The sequence below is a fragment of the Ischnura elegans genome, chromosome 6 (genome assembly GCF_921293095.1).
Source record: "Ischnura elegans chromosome 6, ioIscEleg1.1, whole genome shotgun sequence".
Taxonomy (NCBI): Eukaryota; Metazoa; Arthropoda; class Insecta; order Odonata; family Coenagrionidae; genus Ischnura; species Ischnura elegans.
This window is the reverse complement of record NC_060251.1, coordinates 89,083,926-89,102,547: the sequence shown is the minus strand read 5'-3', so window position 1 is coordinate 89,102,547 and position 18,622 is coordinate 89,083,926. Positions and strand designations below refer to the sequence as shown.

The window sequence follows — 18,622 nt, the reverse complement described above, 5'->3', positions numbered from 1 at the left end:
CCATTTGATTTTCATCATTCTTCTGTAGCACCACATTTCAAAGGCCTCTATCCTTGCTTCCTCCGCTGCGGTCATTGTCCATGCCTCACTTCCGTATAGGAGCATACTCCAGATGTAGGTTCTTATAAATTGTTTCTTTACATCCATATTTAAGTTTCCCGCTGTTAGCAGGTCTCTCTTTTGGTGGAATGCTCTCTTCGCCTGGGCTATTCTGCTGATAATTTCTTTCTTGCTTCTCCCGTCACTAGTTATCTTGCTTCCCAAATAACAGAATTCATCCACTTCTATCAGTTTTTGCCTCCCTATTTTTGATCCGTATTCAATATAATAATTCTTTAAAAATATACAGGGAAACTAAAAATTCCTCGCTGATATATTATTGCAAAAATACAAGCAATGTCATTAAGATTGATTGCTAACACTGCATATCGGACCGTTTCAGATTTTCCAAGTGTTTTATTTTTACAACCAGAATATCATAACTATGGCCCTGTGAAAAATGTTTAAAATTGTTTTATTCAATATAAGTCGATTTTTGAGAGAACTTTATTTACTCAATAAGTTTTTATCCCAAATTTTGGTTTTTTAAGGGTGTATAAAACTACACCCAGGTGGATCCGTAGACATGATTGCGCATTCGATGTGGGTGGACCAGTTACTCTTCTGGACTAACTGTCCTCTCGAGTACGTAAGTTGAGGGCATCTAAAGACTTAACTCGAGACCATCTGTTCGGTATTCAAGCGGATCACCCACGGGTTAATCCCACTTTCCAAAATACTCCCGAGTGTTTTACGATCCATCAAGATCTCTCAAAATAGAAGCATTAAACGTCTGAAATAAGTTCGAAAAATATTTTCTTCTATCATTCAACCTTTTGGATATTTGGATAGGTTATATTGCTGAGTATTCACCTTGGACTGAGCCACAGACTTGCGCATTCACTCAATCGCATAATCTCCCCCATACTTTTAGAACTTTTTTAGGGTATATTCGAAGACTTCACTTGACTTTTGAGCCCGAAAACCGTACAAACATTTCCTACGGTAATCAGTCCCTATGGCGAATCCATGCAAGGTTTTAACAATGGAAAAAATAATAAAAATATGCTAAGAGTCGTCCTGGCGAGTGACGCCATTGATTCTATTAATTGAGACACCGTTACTATCCTTAATAGTACGAGGGAAGAAAAACATTTTTAATCTCTCTGTTTTGCAGTCTGTTTCTTCTATTTTCTTCTCGTGATCATCGGAGGGCGACGGTAAGAGAAAGATGTGTTTCACGTCGTCTGAGAAATTGACGAAAGCCTTGGGATTGAATTTGGTCTGATGAGTGAAATTAAATCTGAAATGTGTATCGGAAATTATAGTTTTCATAATTGCAAATAAAAATGAAATTAAAATAATTTAAAATAATTAACGCACTATTTTACTCTATAGATGATCGCTCGCATTTACCACTATTACATTAGGTACTGATTTTAATATCCACAATCCTCTACCCTCGCATTTTGCTGACATATTTTCACTCTGAGCCGAATATTATAATAGTTAATGATCGCTGATCTTCTTCGAATTTACTAATTAAGTTTAGCCTACACTTCGACCCACGTTTCTATAAAGATTCTCATCGTAACTTGCATAATATATTATTTTATCTTAAGGAAAAGCACCTGCGCTTCATATCACCTCTTATAGAGAGCAGAGACTCGCCTCTCACGTTCGAAGATGAAAGTGGCCAGAGGACAGGGGATTATTGCCATTCTTCGCTTCACACTCCACGGCTCTTGAATTCCTTCCAAACTTGCCCATTTCTTTCTTTCTTTCTTTCTTTTCGCGCATGCTTCGGAAGGAGTCGAGGGTATCCCGTCCAACTGGTTGGCGAAACGAGCCGCACATGTCGGAGGTTTTCGGGCCTCCACATCGTGCGTCGAACTCATCTTTGCCAAAAAAGGAGAAGGGAGGGCGAAACAGCTCGGAGCGGGCGGAAAGGAGTGCGATTAAAACGCTTCAATCAAGGGCGTACCTAGGATCAAAGCTAGGGGGGTGGAAAGCCATGGTTTTTCAAATTGTAGGTAAGATTCAAACAGGGAAAAGGTGAATGAAATCAACATTTTAAGGACACTGTAACAGCCCTTTATTTAATGATTTGCTTGAAAAAATATTATTTTCCTTAAATAAATTTGCGATTTTTGCTCCTGGGGGGGGGGAGGGGCAGCTGCCCCATCCTGCCCCACGCTGGGTACGGCCATGGCTTCAATAGCTCGCGGAATTAATTCGACAAGGGAATCGAATGAGCAGTCTATAAGAAAAACAATGATGAGCAAAAAGGAACGTCCTTATGTTCTAAACGTCCAATGCTCATCTTTAGATTCCTGAAGATCAATGGCCAAACTGAGTCTTTATATCTCTGCATTCCAAAAAAACATCGAATCGCTCTTATATAACACATCTCTCACAGGAGGTGCTAACTCAATTATTGTTTTTTTAAACCTTTTTTTATTCAAAAACCACTGAGTATAGATCAATTTGGCCATTTTATACTGGGGTGTTTAACAAGTTTAACAATTACTCATACACGAACAACCATGCCCTGCATACGTGAAAGCTAACCAGGCGGGACTCGAACCCGCAACCATTTCTTTGGCAGGTGAAGACTTATGCCATCGCCACTGAGGCCGGAAAATTTCAGCAATTATTACATATTAATTTGAATATTTTCAGTGACTTGGGGCGGAATGCCTTACAGCATAATTTTTTTGAGTCGACATGATAAAAATATTAAATACATGATTTTTGTCAAGCCATTAAATTCATTTTCATGTAAAACAGATAACTGAAATATATGCGTGAAAAAAGCGCTTAGGTATGAATACTGCTCAATTTGTCAGACAGCAAGCATTGATTAAATTTAAGTACACAAAAAACATTTATTAAAACTTAGGTAAGATATATGAGATGCAAAACAGTGAAAACAACGCGAGTGTTACAAAATTATATCAAAATAACGACAGGAAGTGATCTGCGTAAGTCACCAGACTCTCCAATACTGAAAAGAAATGCTTAAGAGCGTCAGCACTTGAATGTAAATTCATTCCTAATAAGAACTTAAAACATGCAGAGCGAAACTTGGGCGTAGCCTGTTCTCTCTTTCGTAAAAATAAAAGCGTAAATATTCATAAGAAGGAAGAATTTTAAAGGTGAGTGATCATAATAAACAGAGGGAGAAAATTTGGTACTAAGACACGAGGGATTTCGATGAATGAAAGGATAAAAAAAAATTAGGAAATAAAATTTGAAGAGCAATGACCTTGACCGTGGTCCTTCAAATGGCTGAGGCAACAAAAAAATCTAATTGTGGCTAACGGATTTCTAAGGTGGACAGCAGAAACTGGACTGGGCGGATCACTAGATAAAAAAAAAACTCGCTCACGGATGACGTAATATGCGAGCCTTTGCTCCAAAAGGCACTTAAAATATAATAAAAACTTGAATGCACAAATTTACTTGATAAAGAGAGGCTTGAAATACTGGATTAATTATTGTGCAACAAGTCACGCGCACGAGTGCAATTATGCAGTGTAATATACACTAACGGTGAAAATATCCGCAAAAATATTATTTTTCCACTGCTATTTTTATCCTTAGAATATAGCTTATGAAAACTATCTATGCACATTTTGATATTCAAGTTTAAATTTTAGAGGAAAAGAGTTGTCAAAAAAGTACTCGAAAAAATTCAATTCAAAATCATGCCATTTCAACCCCAATGGAGCAACTTAATTCACTGATAAGTTCTTTCAGCGAAATATACACTCAAGAACTTACATTTTATTACTTACATATTATTTTCTGGAGGGCGTATAAGACTGTTTGATGTAATAACGTTATGTTTAACTGCTTCGAACATAATACCACTTCAAACTTGGTCTTCGTGTCTTAATATCTAAAACGTAAGCTTTATTCGTCTTTAAACAAGTAGTTAACAAAAATGTCTTATAAGCATCAGTAAAGAGGAAAATATTAGCAATAATTACTTGCAGTCAAAAAAATCAATCAGAAGTGGCATTGAATTAAAATATAATGAATATAAAAATGCAATAGTGCGAGATAAATTCAACGGGTCATTTAGAAATGTATTAATGCATCACATTGATATCTTTCCTTACTCGCTACATTTACACTTGTTAAAAACTTATGATATCGACTTGAAATTTTCATGATGCGTAAATTAGATTCCAGCCAACATTCCAACATTTGAAATATTCAAAATTTTATAAAAGAGACAATACTAAGGTATTAGTTCCAAACATTTGACACATAAGCAAGTGTTGATAAGGATTCTCTCCAAATCCCCTTATTATTTCAGCTGATGGTGAACGTTTTAATTAAGTAATGCGTCATCTAGTGGTCCAAATGTTCAGCAGTGACGGATACTACGAAGAGAGTCTAACGAGCGAGGATATAGCATTACACTGTCCCAATCAGCCAAATTTTACATTTCATAATGGCATTAAAAGCTTAAGCTATCATCTGCAAATTTTAAGGATCCTTGGTATAAAGATAAACAGTATATTTGTATTTCGATTTTTTTAAGAGGATTGCCATTGGTGCGGTGAATAGAGTGCTGGCTTTTCACTTTCTGAATCCGGGCGGATTCTCACGGAAAATCGTATCCCTACTTGAGTTCTTAGTGGAGAGGACTTTAAATGCACCACTTTGTAAATCGCATAGGGCGCCAAGCAGTGGCCCCCTTGATGACTTATGAGTAGGATAACGCTGACGCCGGGTTTTTATCCACTCTTCCTTTCCTAACCTCATGGCATAAATTTAATTCAGAATTCGATCGCATCCACCAAGTAACCGTACCATCACGCATAATCTTTATATCAGAGAAAATGTTTTGGAAAATTTGTCAATTTGTCAAAAAAAGAAAAGTATCTTCCCCTCCTCTTGAAAACATCAGTATATAATTGTGAGTTACAGTTAGATTAGTAGTAGAATAACAGTTGATTTGCAGTACTTCATGAATAAAAAAGCCAATCAAGCGAAAGCGGTGGTTTCTCTGAAAACAGAGCAAAAGGACTATACGAAAGAGGCCCCCGTCGGTACCATGGAAGCTTGCAATAAGTTTTTATTTTTTTATTTCAAAGAAAGAGAACCACATGCAGCATACAGTTGCCATTTTATAGTGGCCAGGTAACAAAACATTTTTCTAAATAAAAGTTTTTTCCTCGCTTTCAATCGGCTTGTAAGAATGACCGTTGCATGGCAAAGAATTCAAACCGACCCATATATTCTCAATATTTGCATTCCCGGGTCCAATCTTTGACAATTTTTGTTTTGATGGATCAGGTAATAATATGGGTGAGCGTGGTGGCCTAGTGGGTATAGTACCTACTCAGCTGCAGATCGAGGGGTCCCGAGTTCAATACCCGGGTGAAGCCTTTGGACAGCCCAATTTGAAATCCTCGAAGTGCGAGGTAGTCCAGGGGAAGGAACTGACCCTCTACGCGTGGAGTTCACAAGCCTGTAGCCTAATATGGGGTGTAACGTAAGACTATTAATTTTCAGAACCCTTTTTATTTCCTTCTATTATCTCCAAAATCCTCCACAAAACCTCTCCTTTTTACATCTCACTCCAACAATCCCCTCTCCCAAACAAACCCTTCACAACCAAAATAACAACTCAGATCAAACAAAACATCAGACGTTACAGGGGTGAGCTTTACCCTCACCGTGCCAATCCAACCTACGGGTTGAATCACTGAGTGAGTGTGAGAATAACTAGTACAAAGTTCGGTAAACAGACATTATAATTATAGCTTATTTCCCCTTAATATTGGTATCGCTCTCCTGAGAGTGACGCGAGTGGCAACTTCTGTGAGCACATTTATCCCTAGAAGTTCACACTTCTTTTTTCAATCATTAAATGCATACTGGGGTCCAGCGGAGCCCGTGACTTTTAAAATTTTTAATTCCAACCCCCTGATCTTTTTTGACCATTAATATTGTAAATATCAATAATAGACGTTTTCTTACACAAATATGTGAGTATAAGTTATTTGAACATATTAAAATGAAAGTATAACAATATTTTTCATGCTGAAGAAATAAAAAGTCTTTAAGAAAGTCATCAATGCTACTTTCATTTACTCTGACGAATGCTTTAGATGTACAGACAAATAGTTTTAACAGCTTAAGTATTACATTTTTTAGATTATGTAAAAAAATGCTTAATATTTATTCTTTCCATAAAATGCATTAATTTTAACAATTGAAAACAACAAAATTCACGAGTGTATTTTTTAAATTTTTTTTCAAAAATTTCAGTAGGACTTCCTATTTATTGCTCCAAAATGTACATTACTATTATTTATTTCACAGGTTAAATATAAATTTTCAGAACAAAATGCTCTGTTGTTAATTGTGCATGGGCTTTGGGTAACAATATATCAAGTGATTGACTGAAGAATCCTCTTCCATAATAGAGCATTTAGAAAAATACTAGCGATTTCATTGAAAGAAGATGAAGGCAAGCTTCCGATGGGATTGTGGTGTTTGGCATCAACGGAACCACACCACACGAGTTTGGTGTGTAGAGGGGGTGGGGTCACGGCGTCCTTGGAAGGCAATCGTAGCAATCTGGCAGATAAAGGCCCCTGACCCCTCCCCAGGGGGGGCGGTGAGAGCGAGGAGCGGACCTCCTAGGCGGCATAACAAGGAAAGATGCTCGCGATAAGATTAGCATCTTATGTAACGGTTTGAGGCGTATGATGAGTCGAAAATTTGCAAACTGTATCGGATCAATAGCTTACTGGCCGTCGATAAAGGTTAAAATTCGATATGCGCGTAACATACGCCACGTGCTCAAATAAAAAAAAACGAGAAGAAGGCATTCCACATAACTGTTTTGGTACTCCACCGTCCAAGGTATTCCAAAGAAATACACTAATTTAAAGGTCTAAAATAGTTTAACAGCAAGGAAAAATTCTTATCCGCATTGGTTTAAGCATGTCATATCTGTTATTGCATTTCTTTTCGATTTTCAAAAAGGTTGCCAAATTTACCATGTAGAAATGATACAAGGATGTTTACAATACGAAACATTTGCTGGCCACCAAAATTATATTTACTCGAGCAAAGGGCTGATTATGTAATGAAGAGTTTTTAGTATCATACGCGCCTAATTCGCAGTATATGATAGGAGTGTATGATAAGATATGCTAATATAATACGAAATATTTTTCCTTCAAAAAGGACACAATGCTTGAAATCTTTTTAGGTCTTGATTGAAGAAAATATATAATTGAAAAAAAAAAATATTTTAAAAACACATATTTAAATTCATATGATTGGTGGTGAAGGTGCAAATGTTACCGTAAGGAGAGGTTTGCAGTATGAATACACTACTTTCACGAGGAAGTGATTTAAACATATTCCTTAATGTGGTACCAGAATAAAAAGAACTATCACTGATAGCATTAGGTTTGACTTTGTGAAACCTCTCCATATTGGAAATAAAAAGAATGAAACTTTGTAAGGTTAACTTGTGTACTTAAATAGGCACGACCCGGGTTTCGTAACGCAGTTACATCTTCAAGTCTACGTTACAAATCCCTACACAAGTGAACCTTAAAAAGTTTTATTCGTTTTATTTCCAAAAAACTAATTTAACGCCCTCTAAACCCTTGAAAAACGTGTGTTTATCGGTTGTGTTACACAAAAAACGTAGCGAAAGAAAGAGAACTGTTACGTAAAAATCCTTGGGATATTTAAACCTAATAAACAAGTGACTTTCTCCGCATTCTTCCCTTCTGGTTTCGTCTCATTCCTTCCCCATCGCTCGATTCGCGAAACGAAAAAAAATCGAAAGAAGACCAAAAAGGAATGGACCCTGCCCAGTAAAAAAAACTACCAGCAAAACATCTCCCGACTGGATGAGGACGTTGACACCGACGCTGTGGTCCGTCCACTCCCGACACGTTTTTTATTGCTCTCACGAATAACCGAGCTGGATACGAGGTGAGAGGACAGGGAATGGTGGACGATCCAAGTCCTCCGCCAATTACCTAAGACATCGCGGGAGGAAGACGGCGCAGTCACCCGGAAAATTGGCGGTCAGGAACACCGGTCGGGGCTGGCACTCAGAGGACACTCAGCGCACAGTGGCTTGCTATTAACTCCATCCGGCGGGAATCTCAGATGCACCTGGCCCAGGACCAAGGCTAATCTTTAGCTTCTCAGAAAAAGGAGGCCATTAACAAACAAGGCAATTATGCTGTTGACCCCAATAAACCCGGCAAAATGAGTTTCCCTCCCATTCTGGCGCAAATTCGTCCTTTATCATATTATTTTCTGAATAGTTTCGTAATTAAAATGGCAATACCACTCTACTAAAAGCATTTTAGACGAGAAAAAAGTTCTTCAGTAGTTACTTGCGATGAGTAAGTACTGTAAAAAGTGGAAATTGGATTTTTTTTAAGTATCCGTGAGATCTGAGTGTCGTAAATTATTTTCACTCCGAGAAGAAAACCTATTCTCTTCCAAGTTTTTACTTGAAAAAATAACTTAGTTACAAAAAAATGAATTATTTACCGACGGTTTAGAGCAAAATTGGACAGAAATGAAATAAAATATAGAAAATTCTTCACTAGGTCTTGATTTCGATCCAAGGATTTAGTACAACCTAAGAAGCTTTTTTTGAGGTAGGATTTAAAAAAATTGTAAATTGAGGAAAAATGACGTAAATAGCAGATTTTACAAGAGTAAAATGCCTCCATGTGTGTATATCTTTAATATAAATAAGAGCAAATGAAAAAAATGCCCTTGCAGAATGCATATTCCTTAAGCATCAAGTAAGTAATCAGACACTTATTGCCTAAACGTAACTATTGTTTTAATACTTTACTTTTTATATGCTTATTTCATTTACGTTTTTTGAGATTCTTCTGTGTGTCTCATATTTTGGAGAACAACAGTGAAGACGACTTCGGAGAAATACATAGTTCTAGTCGCAAAACGAATGCTCAAGACGAAAGAAGCACATGGTGGTGTTGCATAAATTAATCCGAAGATTGAAAGGAGGTTTTCAAGAAATCAAGAAAAATAGTTCTGTAACAACACATACGAAAAACTACAGACCAACTAGACAGCAATAACAAATAGCATCATTTCGAATGGTAGCGATTTACTCCTCGTTGCTTGGCTTTATTTGAAAATCATACCACTAATTTTTTGATGATTTACTTGCAGTTAGAACGAGTTTAACTTGAAATAATTGCGGAAAAAATTGCTGGTTTTATTTGCTATTGAAGTATTTTATGAATTATGGTAGGTTTTTATGGAGTGTCTAGTGTGTTTTCTCGGCCATTATCTCCTCCTAACTTGGGCTTATTTCTTTTCTCTGCAATGAAGCTACTCCCTTTATTTCTATCTATTAATCATATTCTCTTTCTTCCCTGCCTCAAGTGTGTGTATGTCATAATTTAGATCAAATTAACAGAAGTGATATCTTAATATTGAACAACATTGCTACGACGCAGAATAATATTGTTCAGCTGTAAAGCAGGCATGTGGTATACATGCGAACTTAAAATTCCTTGATGGCGTTTGCCATCGAGTGATGATCTCCAAACCTATTAATATTCTCGATTGTCACGCGACTAAGCTATTTTTAATTACATATCTCGCACTCTCGAAGGGTTAAATACATAAGGTCAATGGGAATAAAACGAGTCATTCACTTCTGAGTAGTCATTTACTGGAATCATAGCATAGAGAAATGTAATGAGATTAAGATGCGTTACGCAGTGCTCGGGATGAATTTATACAAGTTCGTCCCGAGCGACGGAAAACAAGAAGGGTGAAAGAAGGGCAAGGAGGTGTGCAGTGGAGACAAATTACGGGATTGTTTGGAGGGAAAGGGTTAATGACAGACATTCACATTCAACGTCTCTTCCAAACGCGAGGTTCCAAAAATAAAATGAATCCCTCGGAGAGGAAAAAAATCATACAAATACATGACATTATCATTTAACATCATACATTCACATCCTTCCGTACGGTCAGTCGCCTATAAGTATCGTAATACCGGAGGGGGTAGGATTGGGAGTCCACCATAGTTATGGCAGACGCCCGAAGCGTCATCGTTTGAGATGCCGGCGAGTGCAGACGCCCTCTGTGAGATGATCGCCCTCTTTGCGCCCATGATAAGAATCCGAAGAACTCTTCTAACATACAAATCTATCATAATTATTCTCAGGGAGGCTTCGTTGACATTTTCTTCTCCACAAAATTATTTTTTCCGGCTGTCATCTTTCCTTCTTCCAGCTGTTAAGGTCCTCAGGCCTCTAATGCTGTTCTCCAAGGGCACCATTGATTTCTCTGGTGTTAGCTGAGGTATGTCTGCATCGTCATATAGTATGTTTCTCTCTGTAAATAAAACGATTCTCAATGAATGAAGTGTAATAAATTTTTACAAGCTTCAAATTAAGCTCAACTGGACAAAAACCTTACTGAAGATATTTCACAATAATGAGGCCTATAGCAAGTTCATCATGATTCAGGAAATATTTAATGCATACAATAAATTACTGAAATTTGCATTTTAGATTATCGTAAGATTATATGAAAATATATAGTGATAATATAATGAAAATAGGGAGTGAAAGACAAAAATATAGCATACCTCGAAATACGTATATTAATGGGTTTAATTCAACTTGAGACTACGCTTTTTTATAAATCAAGGCTAAAATGCGGAAATTCAATACAAAACTAAGTGGTGAATAAGCAACCCGTGGCCCATTAGCCATCAGACACATGAAAAAAAAATTTTTAATGGCGCTGGGACACAAATGGTTGGCACGAGACAATGCCTAAGCGAAAAAAACTTCAGAAATTGTAAGCGCACTTATTTTGAAAAGAAAAGTTTTCCACAAAAAGTTGATGCATTCCAATTTATGAATAAATGAACAAAATAAAACATATATATAACCAAGTTTTAATATTTTATTGCTGCGTTGTGAAATTGGAATGGCAAACCTCAGATTCGGAAACAGTGTCGAACAAACCATTTGGAGAGAGAAAAATCAACACTACCCCAAAAGTTATCATTAAGGCTCTTTTCGAAAACACAAAGGCATAAATTCAACAGTATAAAGAAAAATAACGTGGAATATTTGAAAAAGAAATTTTACCTCTAGAAGACAGTAAAAGTGTACCGTATAAGCCCTCTTTTATAAACATAACTCTGCAACTAGTTTCGGAGCTCATTGCGTCCTTTATATAAGAAGAGATACTAGTATCCAGATAACGAGAATCAAGATGAGCGTTAAAACTTTCTGTACAGCCTAGTACATCGAGGTAGACATGCACCATAACTTTTGCTGCTATTTTGTACTTACTGAATACACTATATTCATCAGACTCAGCTTATAATTATTACATCGGCGATAAATTATATTTTCTCGCATTTCTATGGCTTACTATTACAAGTTATTTGGAAGTTTTTTGTCTGATTTTTCTCTTCCTCTTGTTCGTGTTTCTATGTTCCAATTGTTTACCTGAGGTAATTTATGCCTCGGTGTATTTTTATTTTTGATTTTTGTTGCCAAGAAAACTTTTCCCGATTATTTTTAATTTAGGTGCTTGAGTAGAAATTTTTGCATGTGCTTGCAGGGTAGAATGTTAGGTAAGCGAGGGAGAGAGGAAGGAAGAGCATAGGATTTTTAGACAGAATGAAATGGATCAGGTCTTATTGTGAATTAAAGAGGGAAGTACCAAGGGCGTACTCAGGATCAAAACTTGGGGGGGCAAGTCATGGTCGTTCAAGTTGTAGGTAAGATTAAAGGCGAATGAAATCAACATTTTAAGGAAACTGTAACAGCTCTCTATTAGTTTTTAAACTTGTTTGCTCGAAAAATTATTTTTTTCCTTAAAGACACTTGCGATTTTTGCTTCTGGTGGGGAGGGCAGCTGCTCCCTCCTTCCCCTTGCTGGTTACGCCCTTGGGGAGTACATGAAAGGAGTCTGACAGAGTACTTTTTAAATATTCCATGGAGACGTATCTTAACATTTAGAATATAGTGAAACCTCGGTTAGCGAGCGCCTCTGATAACGAACAATTCGGATAACGACCAAATATTTCGCTAAAAATTTGCCTCGGATAACGAACAAAATTTCGGTTAGCGTACAGATGTGTAGCGGCCATGTTTGTGCTCGGTGCTGTGCGATCCCAAACGGATACAAAGTAATACAATGTCTACAATAATAAGTCTACAAGTAATACAATGTAATACAATACTTGCATGTAACTTTCATATAATATAGCATGTAACTTTCATGTGATAGCGAGTCAATGGGAGCTAGGAAGCAATTATTCCTATTTCCTTTATTTTTTATGGGGAAAATTGTTTCGGATAGCGAACATTTCGGATAACGACCAGCTTTCTGCAACGGATTGTGGTCATTATCCGAGGTTCTACTGTACTTTAACAATTATTCTTCACCCACACTCACCCTCAGTGCTTGGTGGGCTCCTCCTTCTTCAGGAGCACCACTGGAGGGATCAGTGGAGCCGCGGGTCCGGTGTAGATGATGGGCTGACCATGAGGGACAATGAAAGCACCCTCGGGAGCCCCAGCCGCTGCCTTGGCGGGGACCGCCACTACGGGGACGGCCACTGGGGCGATCGGTGACACTGGAGCGAGGGGTACGGGGACGGGGATGACTGGATGCTGCGGCACCACGTAGTCGGCCACATCCAGGGACATGCCCATGCGGGTGGTGGACGCGGGCGTGATTAGCATCATCTTCTTCTCGGCCATCATGATGGGCTCCTTGGCCTCGCGACGGCTGCGGCTCCTGCCCTCATCGTCCGAGCGCTCCATCTCCGAGTCCTTGAGCACGGCCACGGCGGCCGGCACGATCTTGCTCTCGGCGCGAGGGATGATGACCAGGGCGCTGCCGTCGGCGATGTCCTCGGTGGATGGGCTCAGGGCGGCCGCCACTGCAGCCTTCTCGTACTCGGCGGCGAAAGCCATTTTAGCGGCGCGAACCTAGTAGAAAACATTGATTATAATCAACTTAAAACTGGATGGCGATATTTGCTAGAACATGGTAACAGGAAACATAATAAAGATACACTGTTGTATGTTCCACAAAAGTTTTAATAACCGACCCAGGTTTCGACAGTGAACTATGTCATTATCAAGGTGAATGTATTAATTATAATGCTAGTGATGTCCTTAAACTATTGCTGCATTTTTAATATTTAATATACCTTAGTTTAACTATCTTATGGACGCCAACGTACTAAGGAAGATCAGATAATATAAAAAAATAAGATAGATGGGCTGTGGAAATGACAGATTCAGAATGTCTTTTTTTCCACGATCAATAAAAGATTATAACGGCAGTGATAAAACTCATAGATTAGATGACTTGCAGTGTATTCTAATAACCTATGTAAAACTTAATGCATGTTTCTTAGTTTTATTATTATTTCTAACAGCATATGGTAGTATAATTTGTTAGTATGCGTGTAGTTTTTTGTACTGTGTGTTGTGCATGTGGGAGTCAAATTGCATGCTGCATGCTGGTGATTGATCACTCCCTGCCAAACACCCTAGAGGTGGCTCGCAGGTTATTATGTAGATAAGATGTAGTCATGGGCGTACCCAGCGGGGGGCAGGAGGGGCCGGCTGCCCCACTATAAAAGCGAAAATAAATTTAGTGCAAAACGAAAGTTTTGAACAAATTTTCTTTTGAAGAAAAGTGATATAAGTATAAGACATTAATACAGGGAACATTAAATTAAAAATAATTATTTATCCAAACAAATTATAATAAACAATAATAAATTGCTGTCATACTTTTCTTAAAAATATGGTTTCATTAACCTTGTCTGTGCTAAAATGTTACATCAAGAATGACCACGGCTTGCCTCCCCCCCCCCCAGTTTTGATCCTGGGTACGCCCTTGTATTTAGTAATAATAAATAATAATAATCACAGTAAAGAGAAAATGTAGTTGGTTTAGCAGTGCCACAGAATCACCTGAGTCTACGGAAAGGAAGGCAAATACATAAAATATCAAAATTTGGCTGGTAAAAAAAATATTTGAAATTTGAAAGAAGTCAGCACCTAGTTTTAATCTCTGTGGAGGGAGTCATATCAAAACAGTTCATAAAAGAAATTTAAGACCAGGGAATCTAAAAGCACGTCGTTAACATCGGTCAAAAAGCTGTTTTAATACAAGCTTACCAGAGTGTGAGAAGATTCCTTGGCCGGGTATTATCGGACAGTGTAGAATAGGGTGAATTCTATTCCTTTACATCTGAAAGTAATCCTAATTTTCCCAAGAACACGATTGACAACATGCCTAAGAATAGGTAAATATTTCCAGCTGGTATTAATAGCCATTTTAGCAGTGCTTGTTTGGGAGACAAGATTAATTTTAAAGCCAATGATGTAATTAAATTACAACTAGATGTGTGTAATATGTCGAGCCTGCCACGTGAACAGCGGTGAAATTTACATTACATTTAGTAAACTTATTTAAGGCAATGGTACAATTCCTCAGCCAGGGGAATTTAGTCCAAGTTTCAAGGGTGCTAGACTCGACCAAATTCGGATAATTTTTATAATACTGGCGCACAAAATTCTCAAATCTCAACGAGATGGCTAAAAATTCATTAGTTTGAAGGTAAAAGGAAGGAGAAAGAATTGAAACATAACACTACCAGAGAGCCCCAAAGGGGAAGTATATAAGAGCACGGGGAAAAAAACCCACTTACATAAGAGACCTTATTACCACCCTTCAGAAAAACTTGCTGTGGTAACATCCTGCCTAAATATATCCTAGGCAACACTTCATAGAAACGTTTGAAAGGAAATCGGAAAGAGAATCACCATAGTAAATTAGGCATTCTTGAATAGTAAAGTGCTGATGATAGAATCGTTACTAAGAGTTTAAATAAGAGGCCTGCAAAGATCCTCATACGAAGTGTAGCGCTTTACGATGGGGAAACGTATACAATGAAGAAGGAGACCTAAATATTAAGCAATGATGTAGCCTGCGGGAGTGATTAACAATAATTCTTAAGAAATACAACCAACCCCCGAAATTCTTTAACTAAAAATATGCGAATGAACTTCTCGGAAATGAGTACTCTTCATAACAAAATGTACTCTCCCGTAATTATCATGCACAATATATTTTTCTGTCTACTGCAGGACTGGTTAAGCTATGACTGGTAAAGTGAGTAAAGGATTCGAAACATTCCCGAATTTTTGGAATGAATAGCCTTTTGATCACACCTTCAAATAATATCTCCAGAAACTCAATACCGCTAAGATCTACCCAATTCTCAGATATTTCTAGGGTGGCGAGTGTAAAGCTAGAAACTTCTGGCAACAGGCTGACAATAGGTGTGTCTGCATGCTCACCTCCGGTGTGTCCTCAACGGGCTGTGGGAGTCCCCTGGAGGTGTCCTGTGATGGGTACCTGACGACAACGGGGACGGCGGCTGCGGCCTGCGTGGTGTAGGGCCAGAGACCGTGCCTGGCCATGACCACGGGCATGGAGTGGCCGTGCGACCACATTGGTGCGGCCGCGATGGTCGCCGGCCACGGGTGGATGATCTGCGGCCTAGCCAACGCCGCCACAGCGCAGAACAGTACGATGCACAGGACCTGGGGAGAGTTAAACAACAGGTTAAGCTCAAGATATAATGTTATAGGAAAAAAATATTCTGTGGAGATAGAATTCTGCCTCGATTTGTATTTTGTGACTCTGAATCCACGATTTTTTTTAGAAATATTTAGTCGTTCAAAACTGCAAAAATCGATAAAAACTGCATAATGTTGTTGCTTATTTTTTTAAAGGGAGGTCAGTTTATCAGCTTCAAAACTGAAAGGAAACCCGTCGATTGTTGAAGAGTTTACTTTGAGGAAGTTCATTGTCATAAGATAGAAACAAGTGTAGTAATTTTCCACTGAAATTGTACTTGTAATTCCAGTCGAAAATTACAACAGCTGTTTCTATTTTACTGAAAGGAAATTAATCAAAGAAGTAATATTTTTAACTCTTCTTTGGATGTCAGGCAGTTTTGATCCACGACCATATATATGATAACATTAAAGAATAATATTATATCATAATCAATCGTCACTCATCGCTGCTGTCTTTAAATTTACAAGTGTTTTACAATTGCGACAATTAAAATTACCGTAGGTTATCGATATACAGCTCTACGATTTAATAGCTTGAGATAAAAATTACCGTATTAATATAATTTATGTTCCACCATCCATATTACAACCCATTACTAATATTCCCTTACTCTCTCGATTCCAAAGCTGAATTTCTTTTTTCAGGTCTATATGATGCATATTACTCTTCATTTTATACTTGCATCCAATTATATTTCTTATCCCCGTTAGCCTTATTCCCTTCCTTCTACCACGGATCTTACTATACCCTCTTTCACTATCACATGCTCCATTCAAAATCTCTGTCTCATTGTTATCTCTTCCAAAACTTTCACACACATTCCCGCCATCTCATTTGGAAGCAAGAGAAAATCTAGAAGTGTTTCAAGGATTACGTTGCACTCTTTCTAACATCCACTTTTCTGTTTCAAACCTACGGCTTGAACATCGATGCTCAAAGCTAATGAAATTAACACTTAATCATCCTCTTAATACTTTATATCACGGACCATAAGGTTTCCAAGTCCCCCTCTTTCGAAACGCTAAAATATAAGAAAAGCATTTTTTCCGAGGTAGAATTCAGCGGTCCTCAAAAATTCAATGCATGCACTAATCACATCATTCTGAATCCATATAGGGTCTGAATCACCAATCGACTGAGTATCTGGTACTCTAAAACCCGAATGAACATGAAAGTTTCTTCCACGTAATAACAGCTATAGAGTAAAATTATAAAATCACTGATATGACTGTATTTCATATTATTAAAAAAAAACGCTTTGAATTCTAATTTTCGAATAAGATATTTATGAACACAATGTTTGAATGCATTAGAAAGTTCAGGATACAGTTTTTCTTGTACCGTGACCTAGATCATCAACCGATAATGAAATAGATAACAATTAAAACTCATGTTTTTTTTAATCAGTAAAAGATGAAATTTAAATTGCAGTTCAGTTCAAAGTCATGTTTCATGAAGGAATATCAGTAACTACAGCTCCTATTTTTAGGCTTTAAGTTATGGATCATTGGATGATTCACAACAGGATGATTGTTAACCATTTGTCAGGCGCAATGCTGTAATTTTTTAGTTCAGGCGCAATGAGTCTTTCAGGCACAGATGTGAAAAAACATTATTCTCTCTTAGCATGGCTCCTTTAAAGTTACCCATATTATTAGTGTATTTGAACACTTACATGATATCTTTCGTGCTATGCATAGAGCCCTTTAAATGCCGTCATACGGCCCGGAACCGTTCCAGCAAGGTGCAATTAAACGTGTTTTCTAGGCTATCAAGTATAATTATAAGTAATGCATTTTAGCAAGTAAATTCTATAAGATCAGTGTTTTTTAATTTGCTATCTTATTTATCTAATAATTCTTTTATTTTACCATATCGTGACATTATTTTGCTTAATTATGCTGAATAATCCACCACTGATCTTTCCATATGAATGCGAAAAGTGAATGCCTCCATCGAGCGCATCAAAACAAGCTACTATAAGCGTCAAGGGTCTATTTTACCTAGTGTCGCGGAGAAATGAGAAAAAGCTCGCCCTGTGCCTGTCAGATCCATTGCGCCCGAAGAAATGTTAACTGAAGAGCTCTTCCAAAAGCGACCTGCCATATTATAAACTCAAAGCAATCTAAACGGATTCCGTACGTTCTACAGCAAAATATACTGTAAAATTTCTGACAGTACAGAAAAAAATGACGACGTAACAGGGGCAAGGTGTGGCCTCGGTGCGGAGGAGTAAAGAAAAGTCCCACTCACCTTCATGTTGCAGAGATGCGTAGGACGCGAAGTGTGTTCAACCCTTTCTCCTGACTGTCCGTCTTCGTCTCGAAAATCCGATCAATCTCGTGCCAATATATACCCTGTCCAGGACACGAGAACAGGGGGATGAAGTGGGTGGGAGTGGCCAGAGAAAAAAGGAAAGGGTTGAAAGGGGGAGGATATGGAGACAAACCTCATCGAACGCGTCTCACATAGGAAGCAAAAAAAATGGAGAATTGGAATCGACAGAAAATGAGTGCTGCATTTGGATGGGAAAACGATTTTCTTGGGGGAGGAAACGGGACGGGTAGGGTTGGGTTTGCTGGGAGGGTAAGGGGAGGAAGAGGGTGGTTTTCTGGAGACTTCAACGCCTGAGTTGGTATGAGCGGGAGAACTACCCCTTCTTAAAGTTATCGTCCAAGGGTTCGAAACCTTGAGAAAATGCGGAGAAGTGGCTGGAAAGGAAGCGAAAAAGGGTTGAGCGGAATTGGAGAAACAGGGGCAGTTCAAGAAAAGGAGTAAGGGGAGTTGACAACGCGACATGTATGTATTCATGCGAGAGAATCAGCGGAACGCTTTCCTTGAATAGCTCCTCTCCATCCCCAGCCTATGATTCCATATATGTGGCCGT

General features: G+C 38.1%; 1 protein-coding gene across 1 annotated transcript; it reads right to left on the bottom strand.

Moving 5' to 3' along the window:
- Nucleotides 1–9,738: 9,738 nt before the first annotated feature.
- LOC124161136 lies at nucleotides 9,739–18,094 on the bottom strand. Its single transcript, XM_046537368.1, has 4 exons — nucleotides 17,989–18,094; nucleotides 15,450–15,695; nucleotides 12,520–13,058; nucleotides 9,739–10,431 (listed from the first exon to the last, which is right to left on the bottom strand). Exons 1-3 carry the CDS (start codon nucleotides 17,992–17,994, stop codon nucleotides 12,522–12,524), a joined length of 789 nt encoding a protein of 262 aa, XP_046393324.1. The 5' UTR covers nucleotides 17,995–18,094; the 3' UTR covers nucleotides 9,739–10,431; nucleotides 12,520–12,521.
- Between the last annotated feature and the right edge of the window lie 528 nt (nucleotides 18,095–18,622).